Below are 20,735 nucleotides of genomic sequence, written 5' to 3' on the forward strand. Positions count from 1 at the left end.
ACGCCTTCATCTCATCACGCCTGGATTATTGCAACAGCCTTTTCACCTGTTTAACCCAAAAATCTATTGATCGACTCCAGACTGTCCAGAACTCAGCTGCCAGGCTTTTAACCAGAACAAAGAAATATGACCACATTACTCCTATTTTAGCTTCATTACACTGGCTCCCAGTATGTTTTAGAATTGACTTTAAAATTCTATTGATCACTTTTAAAGCTCTTCATGGCCTCTCGCCTTGTTATATTTCTGACCTTTTAGTCCCATACGCACCAGCACGTACCTTGAGATCCTCGGGCAGAGGTCTGTTGTCTGTTCCAGAGTCTCGACTGAAAACTAAAGGGGACAGAGCGTTTGCTGTCAGGGCGCCGAGGCTCTGGAACAGCCTGCCCGAGGAAATCAGGTCGGCTGAGTCAGTGAACTCTTTTAAGTCCCTTCTTAAAACATTTTATAGGAGAGCCTTTCCCGATCTTATTTGACTTTATTTTATCCCTTTTATTGTATTTTACTAATTTTATATTAAATTTTCATGCTCTTATCTTTTTTTTGTATTATTCTTTACACTTGTTAAAGCACTTTGTAACTTGTTTTTGAAAAGTGCTCTACAAATAAGGATTATTATTATTATTATTATTATTATTATTATTAACTGTGGGACCTTATATAGACAGGTGTGTGCCTTTCCAAATCATGTCCAACCAACTGAATTTACCACAGGGGGATTCCATAAAAAAATATATAATACTAGGCACATTTGAAAAAGAGTCGTCAAAATCAAAGCATCAGAGGCAGAGATATCTTGACTTTTAGAGTCATGTATAGTCAAACCCCCAAAATACCCAACACTTCCCATAATGCAACTCAACAGTGTAATTTGTTCGACCTTCCCTGCTTGGTAAATGCCCATTTCTTTGAAACATCCCCATTTGGTATATAAGCGTTCTGTGAAAAACGTGTAGTCCCCAAGCCCAAATAACCCTGATGACCAGGGATGGGGATCGTTAATTAGGGATCCAAGCAGGGAAGCTGCTGGAGCCCTATTGTTTTTTGTTCTGATTCTTCTTCTTTCTTTTTTCTACTGAAAAAACTGCTAAACTCACCAAAATTGGCACCTAGGTTGCAAATTCCACCCACTACTCAGGCAAAAAAAAAAAAAAGGCACTCATAGACCTCATGGTGGCGCTATAACAATCAACTTTACGTTTTTGCTATTATCTCAAAAACAGCTTCATTTAAAGTCAAACTTCTTTCATCATTTTAATCTCTGGAATAATCTGCATCTTTGCTCCAATGGTCTTCTGCTCTAAAAATGTCAAATTATGTGACTTTTAATCACTTTTCTCAAAAGAATTTTGATATGCCAATCTGTTTTTTTCCCATACATTTTTGCTTTTGTGTATTTACGTACAATTTTACATAAATCAAAATTGGCTTAAGATATTGTAACCAAACTTGACAAGTCTCGCTGAGCAGTCCTGGGATATTCTTCCACTCTTGCTATAACTATAACAAAATAATTAACAACACACCCAAAACCAGCAGAATGATGTTTGATTTTTCTAAGAATTTTCTAACCAACATCCTGACTGTTGTCACCAAGTTCAAACTGACAAAACTATCCAGGTCTGGCACATGTGACATCACTACCTCAACTTGTGAGAAGGTGTGTGGAAACAGCCTCTCACCAGTAGCTCAGTCAGTAAGTCACCTAATCTGGAGATCTGAAGTTCCAGGGTTCAAATCCCCAGCTGAACAAGTCAGACTTGCTCACAATAAGTGTTGTTCAGATAATAGTGAATCTAAGGCAGTCTATGCTACAGTCAGACAGCTTTCAATTTAGCTGGTTTGTAACATTAGCTGCGCTTGTATAAAACATACAGGATGACAGACTGAGGACAAAGAGGATTAAATTAACCCTTTCTACATGTGTACCTTACAGACAGGTGTATTGATAAAGTATTGTCTTTTTACTCGTGAAGGTTTTATTTCACATACTTACAGTAACGAGCATAGCTGTCTGCAGCTCGGGAAGTTTTGAGTTATTTACCTTCATCTCCACCGCGAGGTGGCGACATCTCTCTCTGCTGGCCGCTCTGTGTGTGTGGACGTGTGTCTATGTAGGAGCCGACAGAGAACAGCAGAGGCTGCAGCCTGATGATAAACTATACCGGGCCCGTTTGATACTGTGTTTCGGTACCATCACTAAAAAAACATTAGTTTTCTTATCCATCACGTTTCAAGTTAAATCAGAATTGACGCTCGAAACATAACGTTACATTAAAAGGACCCGATAGTCTCGATAGCAGTATTGATAAGCTCAGACCTAATTGATTTTCGGGTTTTGAGAAATTTTAGAACCAAGTCCTTTTAGAACCGGCAGGGTATCGAACCCCATCCCTACTGATGACATCACCTTGACATTGCCAGGATTATTTAATCAGACTTCAGGAAGCCACAGAAGAAATTATACAACGGTTTCCACAGTCTGAATAGTACTCTCTGTGAATGAACTTGATGTGTAAAATTGGTAGTGTGTCCCTTTAATGAGCCCAAAAACCAATTGTCCGGGTGTGTCAGGGTCCTATGAAGATACTGTGATACAATACACTGGACACATTGATGATCAATCTTGTCCATTAAATTTGTCTAAATTCTCATGTGTATGCAGCTTTACCTCGGCTGTTGTCAGGTGTGTGGTCCTGGGAGGAGTGGGAGGTGTTAGCAGACCCACTGCTCCCTTCTCTCTCTTGCTCGTCCTCGTCCTCTCTGGGCTGACAAGCAAAGGGATCACCTGGAGTTACGCTGTTCCCCACTTCTGGTTGGCTTCCTTTTCGGTTTGCCTTATCCACATTAAGATTCTCCAGGGTGCCCATTGGCAGAGCAAAGTGCCAGTCTTCATCATCTTCCTCTGCCCCAAATGAAGGCAAGCCATCCAGTGCATCATCAAATGCTGCCCCACCACTTCCTCCTCCTCCCCCTTTGTTGGTTCCCATGGTAAACGAGGTTTCTCGGTCAGAGGAAGGGGAGGAAATGCGAGGAAATGATGGCTCTCCCATCCCCTCATCCATCTTGTCTTCTTGTCTGCTGCCGTTGCTATCCTCTTCTTCTACTGGTTGCTGTTCCCCTTGTCCTGAAGTTTCATCTACTTCCTTAGTCTCGTCCTGTCCTCCGCTCTTGGACGAGATGGCAGAGCCCCTGGAGGAGTCAGCAAAGTCCCCAAGCCCCATGACTTCATCAAATACTCTGGACAGGTGCTCCTCATGCTGTGGGGGAGAAAAAGGTTTGTTGAAAAGGGATTTCAAGGGGCAAATTCATGTTGATAATTCAGAGAACAATCCAATTTAATCCTCTATTCCTTACTGTCAAACTGTGAGATTTTAAGCACTTATTAAATGTCAAGAGGAACACAATTTTAATTACTGTGAAACTTAACCCTAACTATAGATGTCTTCACACTCAGATTTTCAATGATCCCATATAGGATCCAGTTTACAGTTCTGCCCCCGTATATATACAACCTTGTAACATCACTTAAATTGAATAGCCTTTATATACCTTTATCTTTTTATCGTTTAACTTGGCATAGCAAGAAAAACACAGGCGGAACTAATAACACAAATGATGGCTGTTATCCATTAAAAGCCGTGCCAATGCAACTATACCAGGCCCCTGTAGATGGGTCACCTGCGTCCACAGGAATGCAGCCACAGTTAATGTCATTAAACACAGATGTGCTCTTGCTTTTATGTCAAAATACCTGCCACAAAATATGGCTACTTCACACATTGCAGGTCTGTCTTCATCCACTATAGACATTACAGTTCTAAATGGATCTACCCAGCATGTTGCCCTACTGTACTGTAAACAGTCTGCTTCCAGCAACAAACACATTTTCAATACAAGTAACTAAAAGGCCAACTTTCCCAAAGACCTAATAACACTAATACCAAGTAGTACCAAGCACAACGATCACCAAAGTCTACTGTAAGTAGGCAGTGTATTTGAAGTTGGTAAGATATGGAGGATAACGTATAGGTTTAGCTCGTTGTGTTGTCACACGTTCTACTGTTAAGAGCTTACATCTTAGTGTTTGGGTTAACATGAAGAACAGCAGTCCTCACAAACGCATAAAATAACATCCTGTCCTCACAGTATATAACGTCCTCATGTCAATGTTTTTAGGAGATAACATTACGAGATTTGATGTTATCAACGACTTATAAATTAGAATAGCCAATGTAACAGGCCTCGTGCTGTCCGACCAGTTGTTTGGAGTGGGCGTCCCATTAACTCCATTTCAATTCGGCGTTTTGGCATATTTGTAAACTTGTACAGACACACAAACACCAATCATTAAGACACTGCAGTAACGCTAGTTGCTGGAGTCTTCGAGTTGACACAACATTTAATGGACTCGCATGGACACTTAACTTCAATCAAATCGCCACTTTTTATTGTTCGCAGCAGCCCTCTGTATGTAAGGGCTTTGTGGGACCAGCAGTCAACTGCAACACACACTGTGAGGTGGATTAAATTAGGCGGTTATGGATCACAATAAGACCCGCGTCGTATTGTGTTGAATGTGTTCGTTTGCTGCTTATCAAATTGTCAGGCTGTTAAAAGGAGTCGGCGTAACGGCATGCATCAGAGATGAATAGCAGCAAGCTACAGGGCTGTAAGCTAAGCTAGCTAACGTTAGCTAAATATGCTCATCTCGACCGGAAGCTAGCCCTCAAAAAAAATAGATCAGCTAATCAATTTAGCTTGCCGTCTGATTGTTGCTATAGTCATATTGCATGTATCTAATTCTTACCTTCAATCGTTTAAGTCTAAATTCCTCCGAATCCGCCATGTTTTAATTAGGCTGGAGACGCCGCGCTTCCAAACACCCACCCACCTCTGAGGGTTATAGGTTATGAATGCAAGCAGCTAACGTTAATTACCAACTGAAAAGATGCTGCTGTAAACCATGCTGTAGACTTAAGAAACAAGCTAACCGGCTAACACTTGGTAACTTAGGTTGTAACAACTGTGTGCAAGAGGCAACCCCTAATGTTTCCACATATTCCCTTTTAAGATAAACAATTGTAGATATAAATCGCCCATTTAATATAACGTTAAAGACGTCCACGATGACGAAGAAAAAATACTTTGGCGGGGAAGATATAGCATTACCGTATTTTGTGTATGATTTTTCTCCATCTTTTGACGTTCACCTGACACTGTAGGTAACGTTAGTTGGTTATGATGAAAACGTTAACTGGCTCCAGTTGATAATTGTGTTGTACAAGCGTAGTCTGCTGTTGTAAATTTGTAATGGCATTTGTTTTTGTAGTCCTCAAATGTACACAGACACAGGCATACCCCGCTTTTTCAAATGGAATTTCCGGAAAGAAATACACTGTGCTAACCTTATATTCGGGTCAATACGGTAATCCCAGCACGGCAGGATCGTGAAACACTGCTTTTGTGGCTGAAGATAAATGACAGCCAGTGACTTGTTGTTTATGGTTGCACTGTGATTTACACGGCTTGACGCAGAGCAAATTAAATGCATATCCTCCATTTTCTTTTTCCCACAATATAACTGGTTTGAATTAATACCATACTTTAACTGACAGTACAAAACTAAACAGTATAAGAATGACCTTTCAATATAGAATATTATTCAGGTTTTTCTGCAAATGTGATTTGTTTGTGCGGCTATCATCAGCTGAAACATCATTACAGTCTGTGGCCATTCAAGGGAGGCATAGTATATCTCTGACTGTATGTCAGAGACAGTCTGAATGCAAAGTTTTGTAAAATACAACCTGCAAAGTGTCATAGCCCATATATTGTATGCCAAAACACAGACCTAATACTTCCATTTTGAAGGTAAATGCAATTTGGTTGTTCAGATGATTGCAGTGGACCAGATATAGTTTTGGACATCATTTTAATTGCAGAGAATTAGAAAAGGCCTGCACTTATGTACATTCATTTATTCTTTGTCAGTCAGCCTTAGTTAGTTCTGTGGACTATTAGAACATATTGCATAAGGTGCGATTAAGAAAAAGGTCAAGACGACAATGAAAGAAGACATTGTCCTGTAATTTGCCCTCAGTTCCACTATTCTACATCCTTTATCTATTTAATCCATTAATATTAAATCAAAATCAGGGCTGAGACCAGTACGGTCAGAGCTCCCGTCCAGCAGAGGGCGAGCTTAACAAATGTATGGCTGTACCGTAAAACTGACGGTATCTGCGCAAAATACAATCTTACACGAGAGGAGGGAGGTCTATGGAGAAAAAAAACAACAAAAGAGTGTACATGACAAATCTACTGAGTTCGTATTTCAAACTTTAACAACTAGGCACAGACAGCGGCCTTTTTTCATCGTGTGGGGTCGCATTTAATGTGTCCACTTCGGCATGTAGCGCATGTCCTTCTGTAGAAACAGATACACCACAACAGACTGCAGACTGTCTTCTAATGAAAGCTCAGTCTATATGAATGCATTTCTATGTGCGCCGACTCGAACCTTTCAGCGGGGTCAAACAGACATCGAGACGTTTTCAGGAAGCAGAGAGGAACAGTGAGTTGACGCTGGTTGTTGTTGTGGTCGCTTGCCAGTCTGACGGTCTTGTTAACGGGACAGCCGAGTGTTTTCTCAGTAAAGGCTGAAGCGTCGTCACCGGCGGATGAATGGCTATGACGGCAGCGAGAGCGGTGGCAGCGGGGGGCCCGGCTTCTTTGTCCCGGTTCAGGGGATCGCTGGTCGCGGCTGTGCTGGGAGACTGCGTCGGCGGAGAGTTTGAAGGAGCGGAGGAGGTTCCCATGGAGAGTGTGCTGCAGCATCTGAACAGCCTGGACGACGAGACCAAAGGAAATGGTTAGTGAAACCATTGAAAGGGTGCGATTTCATACCAGACCAGATAATTAAATACCAGATTACAGGGTGGTTTTGATGGCAGTGGAAGAGAGATGGCTCTTCACTAATCCCCAACCTACTGTACTGTAATTGTCCTGCAGAGCTTGAAAAGTCTGACTTACTCAGTAGGACTGGGCATGTTATGCTAGCCTGCCACTACTCCGATACCTGGTATGAAACTGGAGCAATAATTTGGGCCAATGAAGGGTTACCTGGGGGTTATCAACACTATGAAGAAAATTACAAAACTTCATAATAATAACAGGAAATGGCAATCAGCAATAGGTAACCAGAACCCAAAGTGGTGTCCACAAACACTAAGTATTACATTTAAAAAATGAGAAATCCATGCTGCACCTCACCACATTAAAGAAAACATGGCCAACACATTTTACTTGACGTATCACAAAACATAGGAATGAGTGATTTCTTCAGGACTACAAAGATTACAGCTGGAGTTAATGGTATACAACACTTTATAGTTAATTTCTAGCTGAGGTACTAATAATTCTGATAAGCAAGATGCTCTTGCTTTTGTATTTCTGTGTGTCTTAGGTATCCTTGAGTACAGTGATGATACAGCAATGGCACGTTGTGTGGTCCACTCTCTACTCACCCGTGTTGGCTTTGATGAGCAGGACATGGCTCGCAGGTATGCACACCGCTGACATGACTAGCATCTCTGTAGAGTTTATGTATATTATGGTGTATAAAAAAACTCCAAGATCTTTTGAAATAAATCCAGGGTAAAACTTACACACACACACTCACAAATGAAATCCCTGTCTCACCCCTCTAGGTTTGCTAAGGAGTACAGTGCATCTCCTGGTCGTGGTTATGGCTCTGGAGTGATCCAGGTGTTGAAGAAGCTGTCCTCCCCTCAGCTCAGTGATGTGTACCAGCCAGCCAGGGACCAGTTTAACGGTCGAGGCTCCTTTGGGAACGGGGGAGCCATGAGGGCGGCCCCCTTCGCATTGGCTTTCCCTGATCTGGCTGATGTTAAAAGGGTGAGCAGTGGGCATCCTCTGGGCTAAAACCACATCCTAGGTGACATTTATGTTGAAGCTATGTACTTTTTATGAACTGCCACATCTAAAACTTCAGTAATTCTGTACCGTGTCTGGTTCTGGTTTCTGCTCTTTCACCTGCACATCCTCTGGAAATGTGTTATTTGTGACTACTATGAATTATTATAATTGTAGTGAGTAGGCTTCATTTGTTTTCCACACTGCATAATTAGAAGTTCAAAGAGATGTAAGCACAGGTGTCAGACACAAATGTATTGGAAATTCCATTGCAAGTTTAATTTATAACTCTGAGTCCCAACTTGCCATTTGACACGCAAGTCTCAAGTAAAGTCTTGAGTCTAAATGAAAAACTCTAGGTCAAGTCTGAAACATTTACTACTTACTGTAGTGAAGTTGAAATTGATAGTAACATTTTATGCCAAGTTCAAGTCAAAGGCTTAAATAAATTAAGTGATGGAAGTCAGATTTGAGTTCAAGTTATGTGGCTTGAGTCTTCACCTCTGCAGTAAATGGTCTTGTGGGTAGAACCTCAAGCCTAGTTCACACTACACAAATTTTAGCCCGATTAGGTGCTCGGCAAGCTCGGTGACCGTTGGGCTGTAACACATTACACAAGTCTAGCTGTTCAAAACACCAGACTTTCACAAGAACATATACTCGCAGATGACATCATCTCTTCGGCCTGAAACAGAACAAAATAATGTTAATGTTTAGTAAAGCATTAGGCTGAAACCATGTTTACAATCACATTCAGTGTATTGCACTGCAAGGTGCACTGACTTGTTGCTGAAGAGTTGTTTAGATTTTGTTCTTTTTTTCTCTCCAGTTTGCTTGTCAGGGTGCCATGCTGACCCACTCCTGCTCTCTGGGTTATAACGGGGCAGTGCTGCAGGCGATAGCTGTGCACCTCTCCCTGCAAGGGGCGCTAGACCTGCCTCAGCAGTTCATTGGCAAGCTAATCACAGAGATGGAGGAAGTGGAGGACAACGAGGCGGCGCGCAATGATGCCAGAATGTGAGTACTACAAAGCTTCCTCTACAGCTGCTGTAGCACAGTTCACTAGTCCTGTCTGTCTGAGGTGGTCTGAAATGTCATTGATTTTTTTGGGTTCATTGTCCGGAAACAAAGAACATTTAATGAAGATAAAACAAAAGGTGTGAAATGCGCCTTGCAGGCTTTACATGGGGTGTTATTTTGTCAGTCTTCCTTTAACATGGTGTTTCTGTCCAGCCTAAAAGAAGCAGAGAAGCCATTCTGTGAGCGCCTCCACAGAGTTAGAGATCTGATGGACAGAAGCAAGGTCAGCATAGAGGAGGTCATTTCTGAACTGGGTCAGTATCTCTTAATCTTTGACTTTATCTTCTTTATCTTTTTACAAGGCTTTTAATCATCCATCCATCCTTTTCTGTCCCTCCATTGCCATTTTTCAACACCAATATTTCTATATATACTCTATTTTTTATTTTTACTATCTAGGACTGTAAGCCAATAGTCAACAATTTTTATCATTGATTCATTGTTTGGTCTATATAATGCTTGGAAATAATGAAAAATGGCTATCACAGTTTCCCAGAGCTCAAGTTGACTTGTTCAGATTCATTGTTTTGTCCAACCAACAGTCCAAAACCCCAAAGATATTCAGTCTACTATCAAAGAAGACAACCTGAAACGAATATTGGATTATTAAAAAAAGTTGTCGATTTATTTGTGTTTTTAAAGACTTTAGCTTTAATTTTTATTTGGACAGAGTAAATGGATTATTTTAATAAGCGGTGATGGTACTGTCATCTGCATTGCAGCCTCACTTAACCCTGCAGAGTTTATTTAACATTTTTGCCTTCAGAGCAGCTCATATTCTAATCTGCCAGTTTCCACTCCAGTTGGTTTTTCTGACTTGTTTTTCTTATCACTCATCATTTCTTGTTTTTCCTTCCAGGTAACGGCATTGCGGCACTCCACTCAGTCCCCACTGCCATCTTCTGCGTCCTCCACTGCCTGCAGCCCCGGGATTGCCTCCCAGAGAAGTACGGCGGCCTGGAGAGAACAATAGCATACAGCCTGGCCCTTGGAGGGGACACGGACACCATAGCCTGCATGGCTGGGGCTATCGCTGGGGCCCACTATGGCATCGAGACTATTCCCCAGTCGTGGATAAAGTGCTGCGAGGGGGCAGAGGATGCAGACATAAACGCAAAGCGACTTCACATGCTGTACCACCAGTCATCACAAGGAGGCGGGAGTGGGACAGGGGAGCAGAGCTGCAAAGACCCATCTGAAAGCCCGTCAAACACTTCTAACGGCACAGAAAAGAAAACTGGATCTCAGTGATTTTTCAACTGGAGTTAGGCAAAAGGACTCTTGAAAACACACACACACACACACAAATTATACAAAAAAGGCCTTTTTGTTTTTGGACTGTGTTGGTTAACTGAGAACATGTGATTAAGGGGAAGGTGTGTCCACGTTGCAACATTATTTTACTTGTCAAAACAGCACATTTCCTTTCCTCTTCCTCATTGGATCAGCAGGTATGGAGACGCCCAAGCTAGCACAAAAAAAAGAGGCAAAATTACTTAGCAATTTGTTAGGTAAGGGAATAGTGATGCTGAAAAAAACAAAAAGTGTCACCAGATAAATGCGTATGCGGTGCATTGTATATACACACCTCTCCCTTCCCTGCTCTTTCCTGTTTTGTGTTGAACAATCTTTTGTCATGTGAAAGTTGCACTATGAATTTGGCCATGTCTTGTTTTATCCCTTTGGCAGATAACAATTATTTAATAAACTTTTTTTTTTTTAATTCACATAATCTGTATGAGTGTTTATTTTGAATTTAAGACCCTAAAAGCTTATTTGTTCCAGGTAGGTCATCTCCATCGAGATGTCTTATTTCTAATCTTGCAACCCAGATGAACTCCTAACTTACTGACTGCTAGAATTAGAAAACAACAAGTGTACAGTCACGCTAGCCAGTCTGTGAGGCTGTACTAGCATGGTACGTAGTCAAAGCAGTGCATAGAGCTAAATGCTAAAGTCAACATGCGAACATGTTTACAGTGATAATGCTAATTGGCTAACGGTTAGCTGGTATAACAGTGTTCACCATCTCAGTTTTCTGTATTAGCATTCTAACAACTGCTAATCAGCACTAAAGACAAAGTACAGCTGATGCTGATGGAAATTTAATTAGTTTTGCAGGTATTTGGTCATAAACCCTAACATTGGACAAATTTAAATTTTGAACAGATGGTGAATGGAATGGAAAATTCATCACCAAAATAATTACAATTAAAGGTTCAGTCTCAAGTTTTAGTGGCAACCAGTGGTGAGGTTTGTGAATTGAAACCAACTGCTCTGTCAACACTCACGCCTTCCTGTGCAAATTCATCATGGTGACGGAACATGCTCTGTAGAGCATTTGTCCATTTGATCTACTGTAGAAATATGATGAAGCAACATGGCAATGTCCATGTAGAGGCCAGTTGTGTGTATAGACAGAAATGGCTTATTCTAAAGGTAATAAAAACACAACTGTTCATTATCTTTATACACCACTGAAAACATATCATATTGCATTTGTCTCAATAGGTCCTCCTAAATTATACACACTGGACCTTTAATTCTCAGGGTGACACCATTTTCGGAAGCAAGAACTTTCTCCAGAATATACACTATTTTGCCAAAAGATGTAGGACACCCCTCTGAATCATTGAATTCACGTGTTGCAATCACTTCCATGGCCACAGGTGTATAAAATCAAGCACCTAGGTATGCAGACTGCTTCTACACACATGAAAGAATGGGTCGCTCTCATGAGCTCAGTGAATCCAAGCGTGGTACTGTGATAAATTGCTACCTGTGCAATAAGTCCATTCGTGAAATTTCCTCACTACTAAATAACAACTTATACAATAAGTACAGATTCTCTAAATTGACTATGAATCTATGAATGTCAGCAAAAAAAAAAACAGTGCTAAATACATCTGTGCAAAAAGACAAAACATTTTAGATTGCTAAAATTCAATAAATTCAAGAAAAATCTAACGTATAACCCAACATATTAATGCTTTTTGAACTTTTTTATAGGCAGATTGTGGTATCCTGCACCCTCCTGAATATTAAATTTGTGTGTGCAAAGTAATATATGGAAATGGGAGGTAATCCTAAGGGGCTAGTGAATGTAAGCTGCAGCGTTTTACAAGTATCAATGCAAAAACTGATGTAGTTAAAAAGCACGAGCAATAAAACTGGAAAAACACATAATTTTTCTGGATTTTTCTGCCCAAATCACAGGTTCTTCTCTGCTGGGGCGACCTCTAAGAATAGCTGCAGGAACACTGTTAACTTGGTTAACAGTCCTGGGCAGAGCTTGTAATGGATGAATGGTATGTAGACTATAGCTCCACTGAGGATAAATAAAGTCACATAGAGGTATTCAATCTGAGGATCATCTATGATGGGTGCCAGAACAAGAAATACTGCTGCAATGAGGACCAGTATGGGGAGTATAATGGGAACCTGTGGAGAGAGGAGGAAACAGGCATGAGTTGATTTTCATTCTGTGTTAAAAAAACAACTAATCTTAGTTTCTGATGTTGTTGTTTTGAGATGTGTGTAACACTGACCCTGTACGGCCTTGGCAGCTCTGGCTTCTTAATCTTGAGATAGAGAAGTCCAGACAAGGTGATGGCATAGAAAAACCAGGCAGTGAAACTGACAACAGCAATCAAGAGGAATGTCAGGCAAATACAAACAGCTCGAACATTCTTCATCCAGGTAATAAAGTCGAAATGTCAACAATTAATTACATGCAAAGCAGACCCAGCTTTCACCTGAAGAAGTTGACAATACTCTGGAAGTCTCCAGGGATAAGCACCACCAGAGACACAACAGTGGTGAAGATCAAGGCTGGAGATGGAGTCAGTCTGTGGATGTGAGCCATGGCCAGAATATCTGGCTACAAAACAAACACAAGTCTAGGTCAAATTCTGTGACAAGACAACCATCTTATATTGAACAATCTAATGTATATTTATAAGGCAGTGAGATTCTCACCATGTGTCCTTCCCTGGCAGCAACAAAACATACACGGCCACCACTGAAGAATGTCCCGTTCAGTGAACCAAAAGCAGACAATGCCGCAGCCACAGACATGATCCAGCCCCAGCTTCCTAACACCTTATTCCTGTGGAAAAGAAATGAAATTATAACAAGAGCTGCAACTTTCAAAAGCCACCTGCTACAGGGAGAAGTGTTTAATAGGTTATTAGTGATTTCTAAACCTTCTCAGACTTTCCGACTTCCTTTTCTAGTTAACTGTGTTCGTGTATCATTCATCAAGTATAGTAATTCAGAGATAATTAAAATGTCTCATCAGATTAAAGTGGAGCTCCACCAATTTGACACATCTAAGTCTGTTTACAGATGTCAGAAAGTGCTACTGCAAGAAGTTGTATGAAGCATTTTGTGGCTCCAGAGGGAGCTGTGTGAAGTCTGATAAATTGCCTGCCAGCATTGGTTGGGCTGCAAGTTTGAAAATGAAAACAATTTAGGGGTGTGGAGGTAGAAAGACACAAGGTTACCAGACCTTTGTAGCCCACTCCTGCAGCTGTGCTCGAGGATACATTAGTCACTACTAGCACATCACACCTGAATCTCCAACTGAAATGTTGCTGGTCAAGTTGCATCGTTGGTAATGTAGGCACCATGTTTGGACATGAAAGAAGAATGTGTAAAATAATATATCGGCATCAATTTGTATACTTAAAAGCTGACCATTGTGAGTCCAACAATGTCATAGTAGTGCAATGCTAAATCGGTGTAGTAGTCTTTTAAATTCCGCTTTTAAAAAATAGCAATTTTAACAACAGAAAATACAAGTCAAACTATCAGTCTGGACCTGTCTGCCTGAATCTGTGATATCAACATGAGGTGCTGTCTTACCCCCAGGTTACTGCTACTGCGCTGGAGGACATGAGCTCTTTAGGCGTCATTACTGTCAGGTAGCTCACATTCACCAGCACATATAAGCCAGTCACCAGAGAAATGGCTATCACAACCGCCCTAGGAAGATTCACCTGGAAGAAAAAAGGCAACGCCATTTTTTATGTTCTGGTCAGTACATACAAGCTTGCATGACAGATAGTAATATTGAAGCTGGAATAATGGATTGAGCCAGGAGTTAGACTCCAAAGTAGAATGAAATGATAAAAAACTCACAATCCTATGCATGAAGTGCTGTAAACATGGAGCTGAACTACACTTACAGGTTGAAAACATGTACTGACACTGTTTTTAATGCTTTCCCAACAAAACCAAATTTTGGCACTCAACCTATTTACATGGGGCACGCGCTCTAGTGATAAGCTAGCCCATGCCCTCCACAGAGTATCGTCACGTAGAAGAAATTAACCTTGAATGGTTGCTATGCAAAGTAACAAAGTTGTTAGAGTGAAAAAACAAAATATATACTTGAATATAATAATGATTAAATCAAAGAATCAACCATCTTCCAAGCTCAAAATTAAATATTCAGAATCAGTCAGCTATGAAGTAAATGTATTACACACTATATCATATCATACCACAGTTCCTGGAGTAACACTACCTTTTATATTGAGCGTCAAACTATCTTGAGTTAGTTAAATGACAATTAATTAAACTAAAGAACAATTATGTCAATATTAAAAAAGATTAAGATTGTGATTTGAAAAGTGATTTAAAACATTTTGGTAAAAAATGTTTTAAGCATTCAGGTGAAGCTGGTGAATCTGTTTGAACTGCCATGAACAGTAAGTGTTTAACCATTGTCAATAACTCAAAAATGATTTACACACACACACCAAAGTTCACATTGTCATCACATCTAACCACAAATCAGATGGCACACCACGGCATGTTGATCCATAAGCAAAATCCATTCAACTGCAGCTTGTTGCTATTTTTTTATATTTTATATCCACTGCACACATGCACATCATGTCCTTGGCTGGCACACACCTTTGTCGCAGTTAGATAAGACTACAATCACAGTAATAAACATTTTACTTTCTTACAATCACACCTTGACCTTCCTTTTAACTTAGCACGGACACCTCTGGCAGTTTGATCACTGGTCTATACACGGTCACAAGATTGGTGAATGGGTTTTGGTATAAGCATTCAAACCTATGAAAAAGAGGTGTTGTAAAATAACACTATTTAGCATAGGTTTTACAATATAGCCACGCCACCACCCAGTTTAACATCAAGACATTTGTCCTGCATAATCTTTAACAGAGCATAATCTCTTTGGTGACTTGAGGGACTGCTGTAGTTAAAATAAAACTACAATACTATTAATTACTCAGCTAAGCACACAGCATCTTACAGTCTCACCTCTGGTCTTTTCAGCTCCTCAGTGACATAGTTCAAGTTGTACCAGCCAGCGTAAGACCAGAGTCCTTGATAAAAAGACATTCCTAGAGTGCTCAAAGAGTACTGAGTGCCTTTAAATGCATTCTCGACTTTCAGATTTTCCACAATGACACTGGTGCTATGTGTGAGCTCCACTATCCCCCCAATTATGATTAATGTCAACGTCAGCACCTTGGCCACCAAGAAGACCACTTGGATTCTAATGGCAATCCGGACATTTAAGATATTAACTGTGGCAACAACCAGTATAGCCACAGCTGCAGCACACTTCACTACCAGTTGAGGAGGATGGCAGTCAGTGTAAAAGGGTGCTATAACATACTCTGCGATGCTAATTGCCATTGCTGCTATGCCAAATGGCTTGACAACCAGGATAAAGGTGACTGCTGCAAAGAAAGCAGGACATGAACCATAGATCCTCAGTATGTAGATGAAATCTCCACCAGATTCACAAATGACTGTCCCAAGCTCGGTATAGGACAACGCTGCAAACATAGATACAACTCCTGAGAGAGCCCAGATCACCAGACTTGCTCCAGGGCTTCCAGCGTAGGCCAGTACAAACTGTGGGGACATGAATATACCGGATCCGATCATAGTTCCGGAAACTAGTGCTACACCGCCAATCAACCCAATTTCCCGCTTCATTTTCAGGGCTTCAGGTTCTTTGTCTGCCATGGTCACAGAGAGTGTAGGATGAAGATGCTGCAGTTGTTCACTTTGCGGAGTAGACAGTAAAACTGTCCAACATAAGTTACTTGAATGTAATAGCCTACTAACTCCACTGTGGTTGTAAATGATTATACAGGAGATCTATCTCTGTATTATACTCTTATCTTAACCTGCCAAGGTTAAATTCATGCAATAACCTCAACACTACCACTCACTGTGTAATTTATTGTCAAGCCTTGTTTATTTGTGTAACTTGTCAACACTGAGATAACAGGTTGATGATTATAAACATTATCAGGTGTATGAGCTTAATGACAGGTGTATGTGTAGGTGTTTCTGGGTAATGTGAATTTCATGTTTTGGTCAATAAGTGATTGATTGTCTGACAAAATCAATAAACAATGAATGACAAAAAGATGTATGAACAGTGCCAAACACCGACACTGTTTGGGTACTGTGTGACTATCAACACTTTAATACCTACAGTAACATTCATCGAACACAGATATTCTGGGAAGAGATACAGATGTTTCAGCTGTCACACCACCAGACTGCAGAGCAGCTTTTCCCCCCAAGCCATCAGACTCTTAAACTCTAATTCATTCTCAGCACTGCTCCAGTGATGATAGTTTGTTTCTGTTTACCAATTTTCATAATTGATTCTTTATTAGTGTATATTGTCTGCTATGTAGCTGAAGGGAGTTACAAAACTCAAATTTCACTCTATACATTTCAACTGTACCATGTGTATATATACATTTGTGGGAATGCACCAACAGGATTGCACTCAATTTCATTGTACTCTGTGCAATGATAATAAAGGCATCTGAATCTTAACGTATAATCTTGTAAATGTAAAGTCTGAGTAGATTGCATAGTTGATTGAATAAGTATATCATCATCATTTTATTTTTATTTATTTATTTAGTTACAATTTATGAATAGTAAACAGTGAAACTCTTACTTCTGGATGTTTCAGCTCTTCAGTTAGATAATTCAAAGTGTTCCAGCCATCATAGGACCACAAGCCCTGATAGAAAGCAATGCCGATGGAGCTGACACCAGCATGTGTTCCCTCAAAAGAGTAATCAGAGTCCTCAGTATGTCCCTGGATAAGCATCACAACACCTCCCAGTATGATCACTGCCAGTGCCAGTAATTTGACTACCATGGAAACCACCTGGATGGAAGTGGCCAAGCGGGCGCTCAGACAGTTAACTATGGCCAGCACCACGATAGCTGCTGCAGCCACGGTCTTCACCACCAGTTGTGGAGGAGTGCAGCTGTTGTAAAAGGGGGCCACGGCATATTCAGCAAAGCTCAGAGCAATTCCCGTAGCACTAGCAGGCCTCATGACAATAATGAAGCTGAAGACAAACATGAAGGCCACCACTTTCCCTGCTGTGCGCAGAATGTAGACATACTCTCCTCCAGACTCTGGAATGACTGTGCCCAGTTCAGCATAGCAGAGTCCCCCCAGCATGGCTATCAACCCACAACAAGCCCATATAATAAGGCTGGCCCCGGGGCTTCCAATAGTCGATAACACATACTGGGGTGATATGAAGATCCCGGATCCCATCATGGTGCCAGCAATGAATGACACGGCTCCTATAATCCCCACTTCCCTCTTCAGATTGAGTCTCTCTTTGTCACTCTCCATTGTTTGAGAGCCGTTGCTTCCTCAAAGAAATTCACAGAACTCGCTGTAACTTAACTGCTAACTGTTGAGTAATGTTATAGCTATGTGTAAAATAGGAGGTGAAGTTACTCTTCAAGGTTTAAGCTATAAACTAAGGTGTGGCATGGCTGTCTGATTCCGACTTTCTTCATGCTCTCAATGGAAAATTACACATTTCACCTTTCACAGCAAAACATAAGTTCTGTGCTCCTCGGTTCACCTGAGTATCCAAAGAATAGGCTTCTGCTGCAGATGATCTGATACGAATACAAAGTCAATCTTTGGTCTAAGATGTTCTGGTAGAGGTACATGAACTAACTTATACTTGAACATGGTGGTTGTTATTACCAAACCATGACTAAAACTGAATTTTAAACACAAAGCACAACTCGGGCTGAGATAAAGCAGGCAGTTTGTATTAATTAATTCCCCAGCAGAACTATGAAGTATCTTAATGGCGCCCTCTCCAGGATTTCACCCAGAAACTCACAGAGAGCCATCCTATTCACAAGACACAATTAAAGAGAAGTGACCTCTCATTCTTGGGTAAAACACAGAGGTGCTCAGCAGGAGCTCTGAGTATATCAACACACGCCTTATACGGTTAAATTTCCCTCTTTAACATCTCCCAATATGATCACTGCCAGTGCCAGCTCCTTGACTACCATGGAAACCACCTTGATGGCAGTGGCCTAGCGGACGTTCAGACAATAATCTAAGTCTAATAATAATAATAATCTTTATTTGTAGAGCACTTTTCAAAAACAAGTTACAAAGTGCTTTAACAAGTGTAAAGACAATAATACCCAAGAGACAATAATACAAAAACAATACAAGATAAAAACATTGAAAACATGAAAAGACTAAAATACACGTTTAAGATAAATATAAAATTAGTAAAATACAATAAAATAAAAGGGATAAAATAAAGTCAAATAAGATTGGGAAAGGCTCTCCTATAAAAGTATGTTTTAAGAAGGGACTTAAAAGAGTTCACTGACTCAGCCGACCTGATTTCCTCGGGCAGGCTGTTCCAGAGCCTCGGGGCCCTGACAGCAAACGCTTTGTCCCTTTTTAGTTTTCAGTCGAGACTCTGGAACAGATAGCAGACCTCTGCCCGAGGATCTCAAGGTACGTGCTGGTGTGTATGGGACTAAAAGTTCAGAAATATAACAAGGCGAGAGGCCATGAAGAGCTTTAAACATAATCTATAGAATTTTAAAGTCAATTCTAAAACATACCGGGAGCCAGTGTAATGAAGCTAAAATAGGAGTAATGTGGTCATATTTCTTTGTTCTGGTTTAATGCCTGGCAGCTGAGTTCTGGACAGTCTGGAGTCGATCAATAGATTTTTGGGTTAAACAGGTGAAATGGCTGTTGCAATAATCCAGGCGTGATGAGATGAAGGCGTGTAAAATGGTCTCGGTGTCCTTAAAAGTTAACATAGATCGAATTTTTGATATGTTTCTAAGTTGATAAAAACATGATTGAACAAGCTTTGTGGTGTGCTACTCAAAATTTAAATTACTATCAAACCAAACACCAAGGTTCTTTGCCACAGGCTTAATGTGATTTACTAGGGAACCAGCAGATGGCAGTATTTGATTTGCCATCTGCTGAGACCCGATGACCAGGATTTCTGTTTTGTCTGAGTTCAGTTGGAGGAAATTATTTGACATCCATTTTTTAACTTCACAAAGGCAGTTGTTAAGTGAACTCAACATTCCAGGGTCTGTGGATCTGACGGTCAAGTATATTTGTGTGTCATCAGCATAAATATGAAAAGAAATGCCATGTTTATGGATAATATGTCCAAGGGGAAGCAGATTCAATGAAAACAAAATGGGTCCTAAGACCGACCCCTGAGGCACAGCATATTTAAGTGGACAGAACGAAGAGACATAGTTGTTTACAGACACGCAAAACTTCCTATTTGACAGGTAGGATGAAAACCATTCTAGGGCAATACCAGAGTACCTCCGTCTGTCTAACATGATGTTGTGATCACTGGTGTCAAAAGCAGCGCTAAGGTCCAGGAGTACCAGGACTGAGCACATGCCTACATCAGCAGACATTAAAAGGTCAGTGGTGACTTTAAGCAGGGCAGTCTCAGTGCTGTGGTACTTCCTGAAACCAGATTGAAACTTTTCAAATTTTTTGTTATTTTCCAGTACAGTGAGCAGCTGTTTGGACACAATTCTTTCTAGAAAGAAAGGTTCGCGCAAGCCGTATTAAAATAATCAGGGACACAAACAGTAGATAGGGAGCTGTTAAAAACAGAGATCAAATGGGGCCCAACAGAATCCATTACTTTCAGTAAAAACTTTGTAGGTATTACATCAAGTGGGCTGGAGGACACTCTCATTTGTGATACTGTTTTGATGATAGCTCCTGCAACCAGCTGTGGAGCGGTGCAGCTGTTGTAAAAAGCGGGTCACTACATATTCAGCAAAACTCAGGGCAACTCCTGCTGCACTGACAGGCCTCAAAACAATGATGAAGCTGAAGACAAATATGAAGGCCACCACTTTCCCTGCTGTCTTTTGAAAAAGGGTAGGGTACCTATTACATTTCCAACGTAACCTCAAAAGAAACCACAGAAGTACAAGTGCCAGCTGTCTCAGCAGGCTAAACCAGTGAGGGCAACGTGCTCAACAGGATGGTCACCCTTACAAGTCAACTATGTCCAGCTCAACCAGGCATTCTTGTCAAACATAGAAAATACTGTTTTGCATCAATCTTTAGATAACAATCACAAAACACTCACCAATTTTTGATAACTGCTCCTTAGTGTAGGCCTCTAATTACTGCTTAGCTACCAAGTACCTACCACACTTGAAGCTGACTTATCCTTTTTGCAAGGGTTGTTGTGGACAAACTGAATCCCCATGGCTTAGTTAGGCAACAACACACTGGCGACCAATCATTTCGAACAAAATCATTGTTTTATATTCATAACGCTGAACACCAAGTTTTGACATGTTTGTTATACCAATAAGCATTTCTATTCTATTTTGCCAAAACA

General features: G+C 40.8%; 3 protein-coding genes across 7 annotated transcripts in view; 1 reads left to right on the forward strand and 2 right to left on the reverse strand.

Annotated features, from left to right (window-relative positions):
* si:ch211-266o15.1 (zinc finger MYM-type protein 4) overlaps window positions 1-6,785 on the reverse strand; it is a 28,260-nt gene extending 21,475 nt beyond the window's left edge. Inside the window, exons 1-2 of one of the 5 annotated variants that reach the window (XM_046062915.1) lie at window positions 6,524-6,785; window positions 2,672-3,260 (exon numbers count right to left, since the gene is read on the reverse strand). In XM_046062915.1, coding sequence (XP_045918871.1) covers window positions 2,672-3,224 — 553 coding nt within the window. In that variant the 5' untranslated portion in view covers window positions 3,225-3,260; window positions 6,524-6,785. Of the gene's footprint in view, window positions 1-2,671; window positions 3,261-4,810; window positions 5,146-5,172; window positions 5,366-6,523 lie in introns of those variants that run through there. The other 4 variants (XM_046062912.1, XM_046062914.1, XM_046062913.1 and 1 more) reach the window with 4 other exon arrangements.
* adprs (ADP-ribosylserine hydrolase) lies at window positions 6,276-10,745 on the forward strand. The gene is made up of 6 exons (XM_046062917.1): window positions 6,276-6,874; window positions 7,469-7,565; window positions 7,713-7,920; window positions 8,768-8,955; window positions 9,172-9,272; window positions 9,878-10,745. The coding sequence occupies exons 1-6, from the start codon at window positions 6,688-6,690 to the stop codon at window positions 10,267-10,269; spliced, it is 1,173 nt and encodes a 390-aa protein (XP_045918873.1). The 5' UTR covers window positions 6,276-6,687; the 3' UTR covers window positions 10,270-10,745.
* Window positions 10,746-12,201: 1,456 nt separating this feature from the next.
* Window positions 12,202-20,735, reverse strand: part of zmp:0000001267 (b(0,+)-type amino acid transporter 1) — a 9,192-nt gene continuing 658 nt past the window's right edge. Inside the window, exons 2-9 of the mRNA XM_046063367.1 lie at window positions 18,201-18,211; window positions 16,994-17,708; window positions 15,319-16,062; window positions 13,885-14,018; window positions 12,997-13,126; window positions 12,774-12,898; window positions 12,567-12,654; window positions 12,202-12,459 (exon numbers count right to left, since the gene is read on the reverse strand). Coding sequence (XP_045919323.1) covers window positions 12,229-12,459; window positions 12,567-12,654; window positions 12,774-12,898; window positions 12,997-13,126; window positions 13,885-14,018; window positions 15,319-16,062; window positions 16,994-17,708; window positions 18,201-18,211 — 2,178 coding nt within the window. The 3' untranslated portion in view covers window positions 12,202-12,228. The remainder of the gene's footprint in view (window positions 12,460-12,566; window positions 12,655-12,773; window positions 12,899-12,996; window positions 13,127-13,884; window positions 14,019-15,318; window positions 16,063-16,993; window positions 17,709-18,200; window positions 18,212-20,735) is intronic.

The sequence above is a fragment of the Micropterus dolomieu genome, linkage group LG11 (assembly GCF_021292245.1).
Source record: "Micropterus dolomieu isolate WLL.071019.BEF.003 ecotype Adirondacks linkage group LG11, ASM2129224v1, whole genome shotgun sequence".
NCBI classification, from domain to species: Eukaryota; Metazoa; Chordata; class Actinopteri; order Centrarchiformes; family Centrarchidae; genus Micropterus; species Micropterus dolomieu.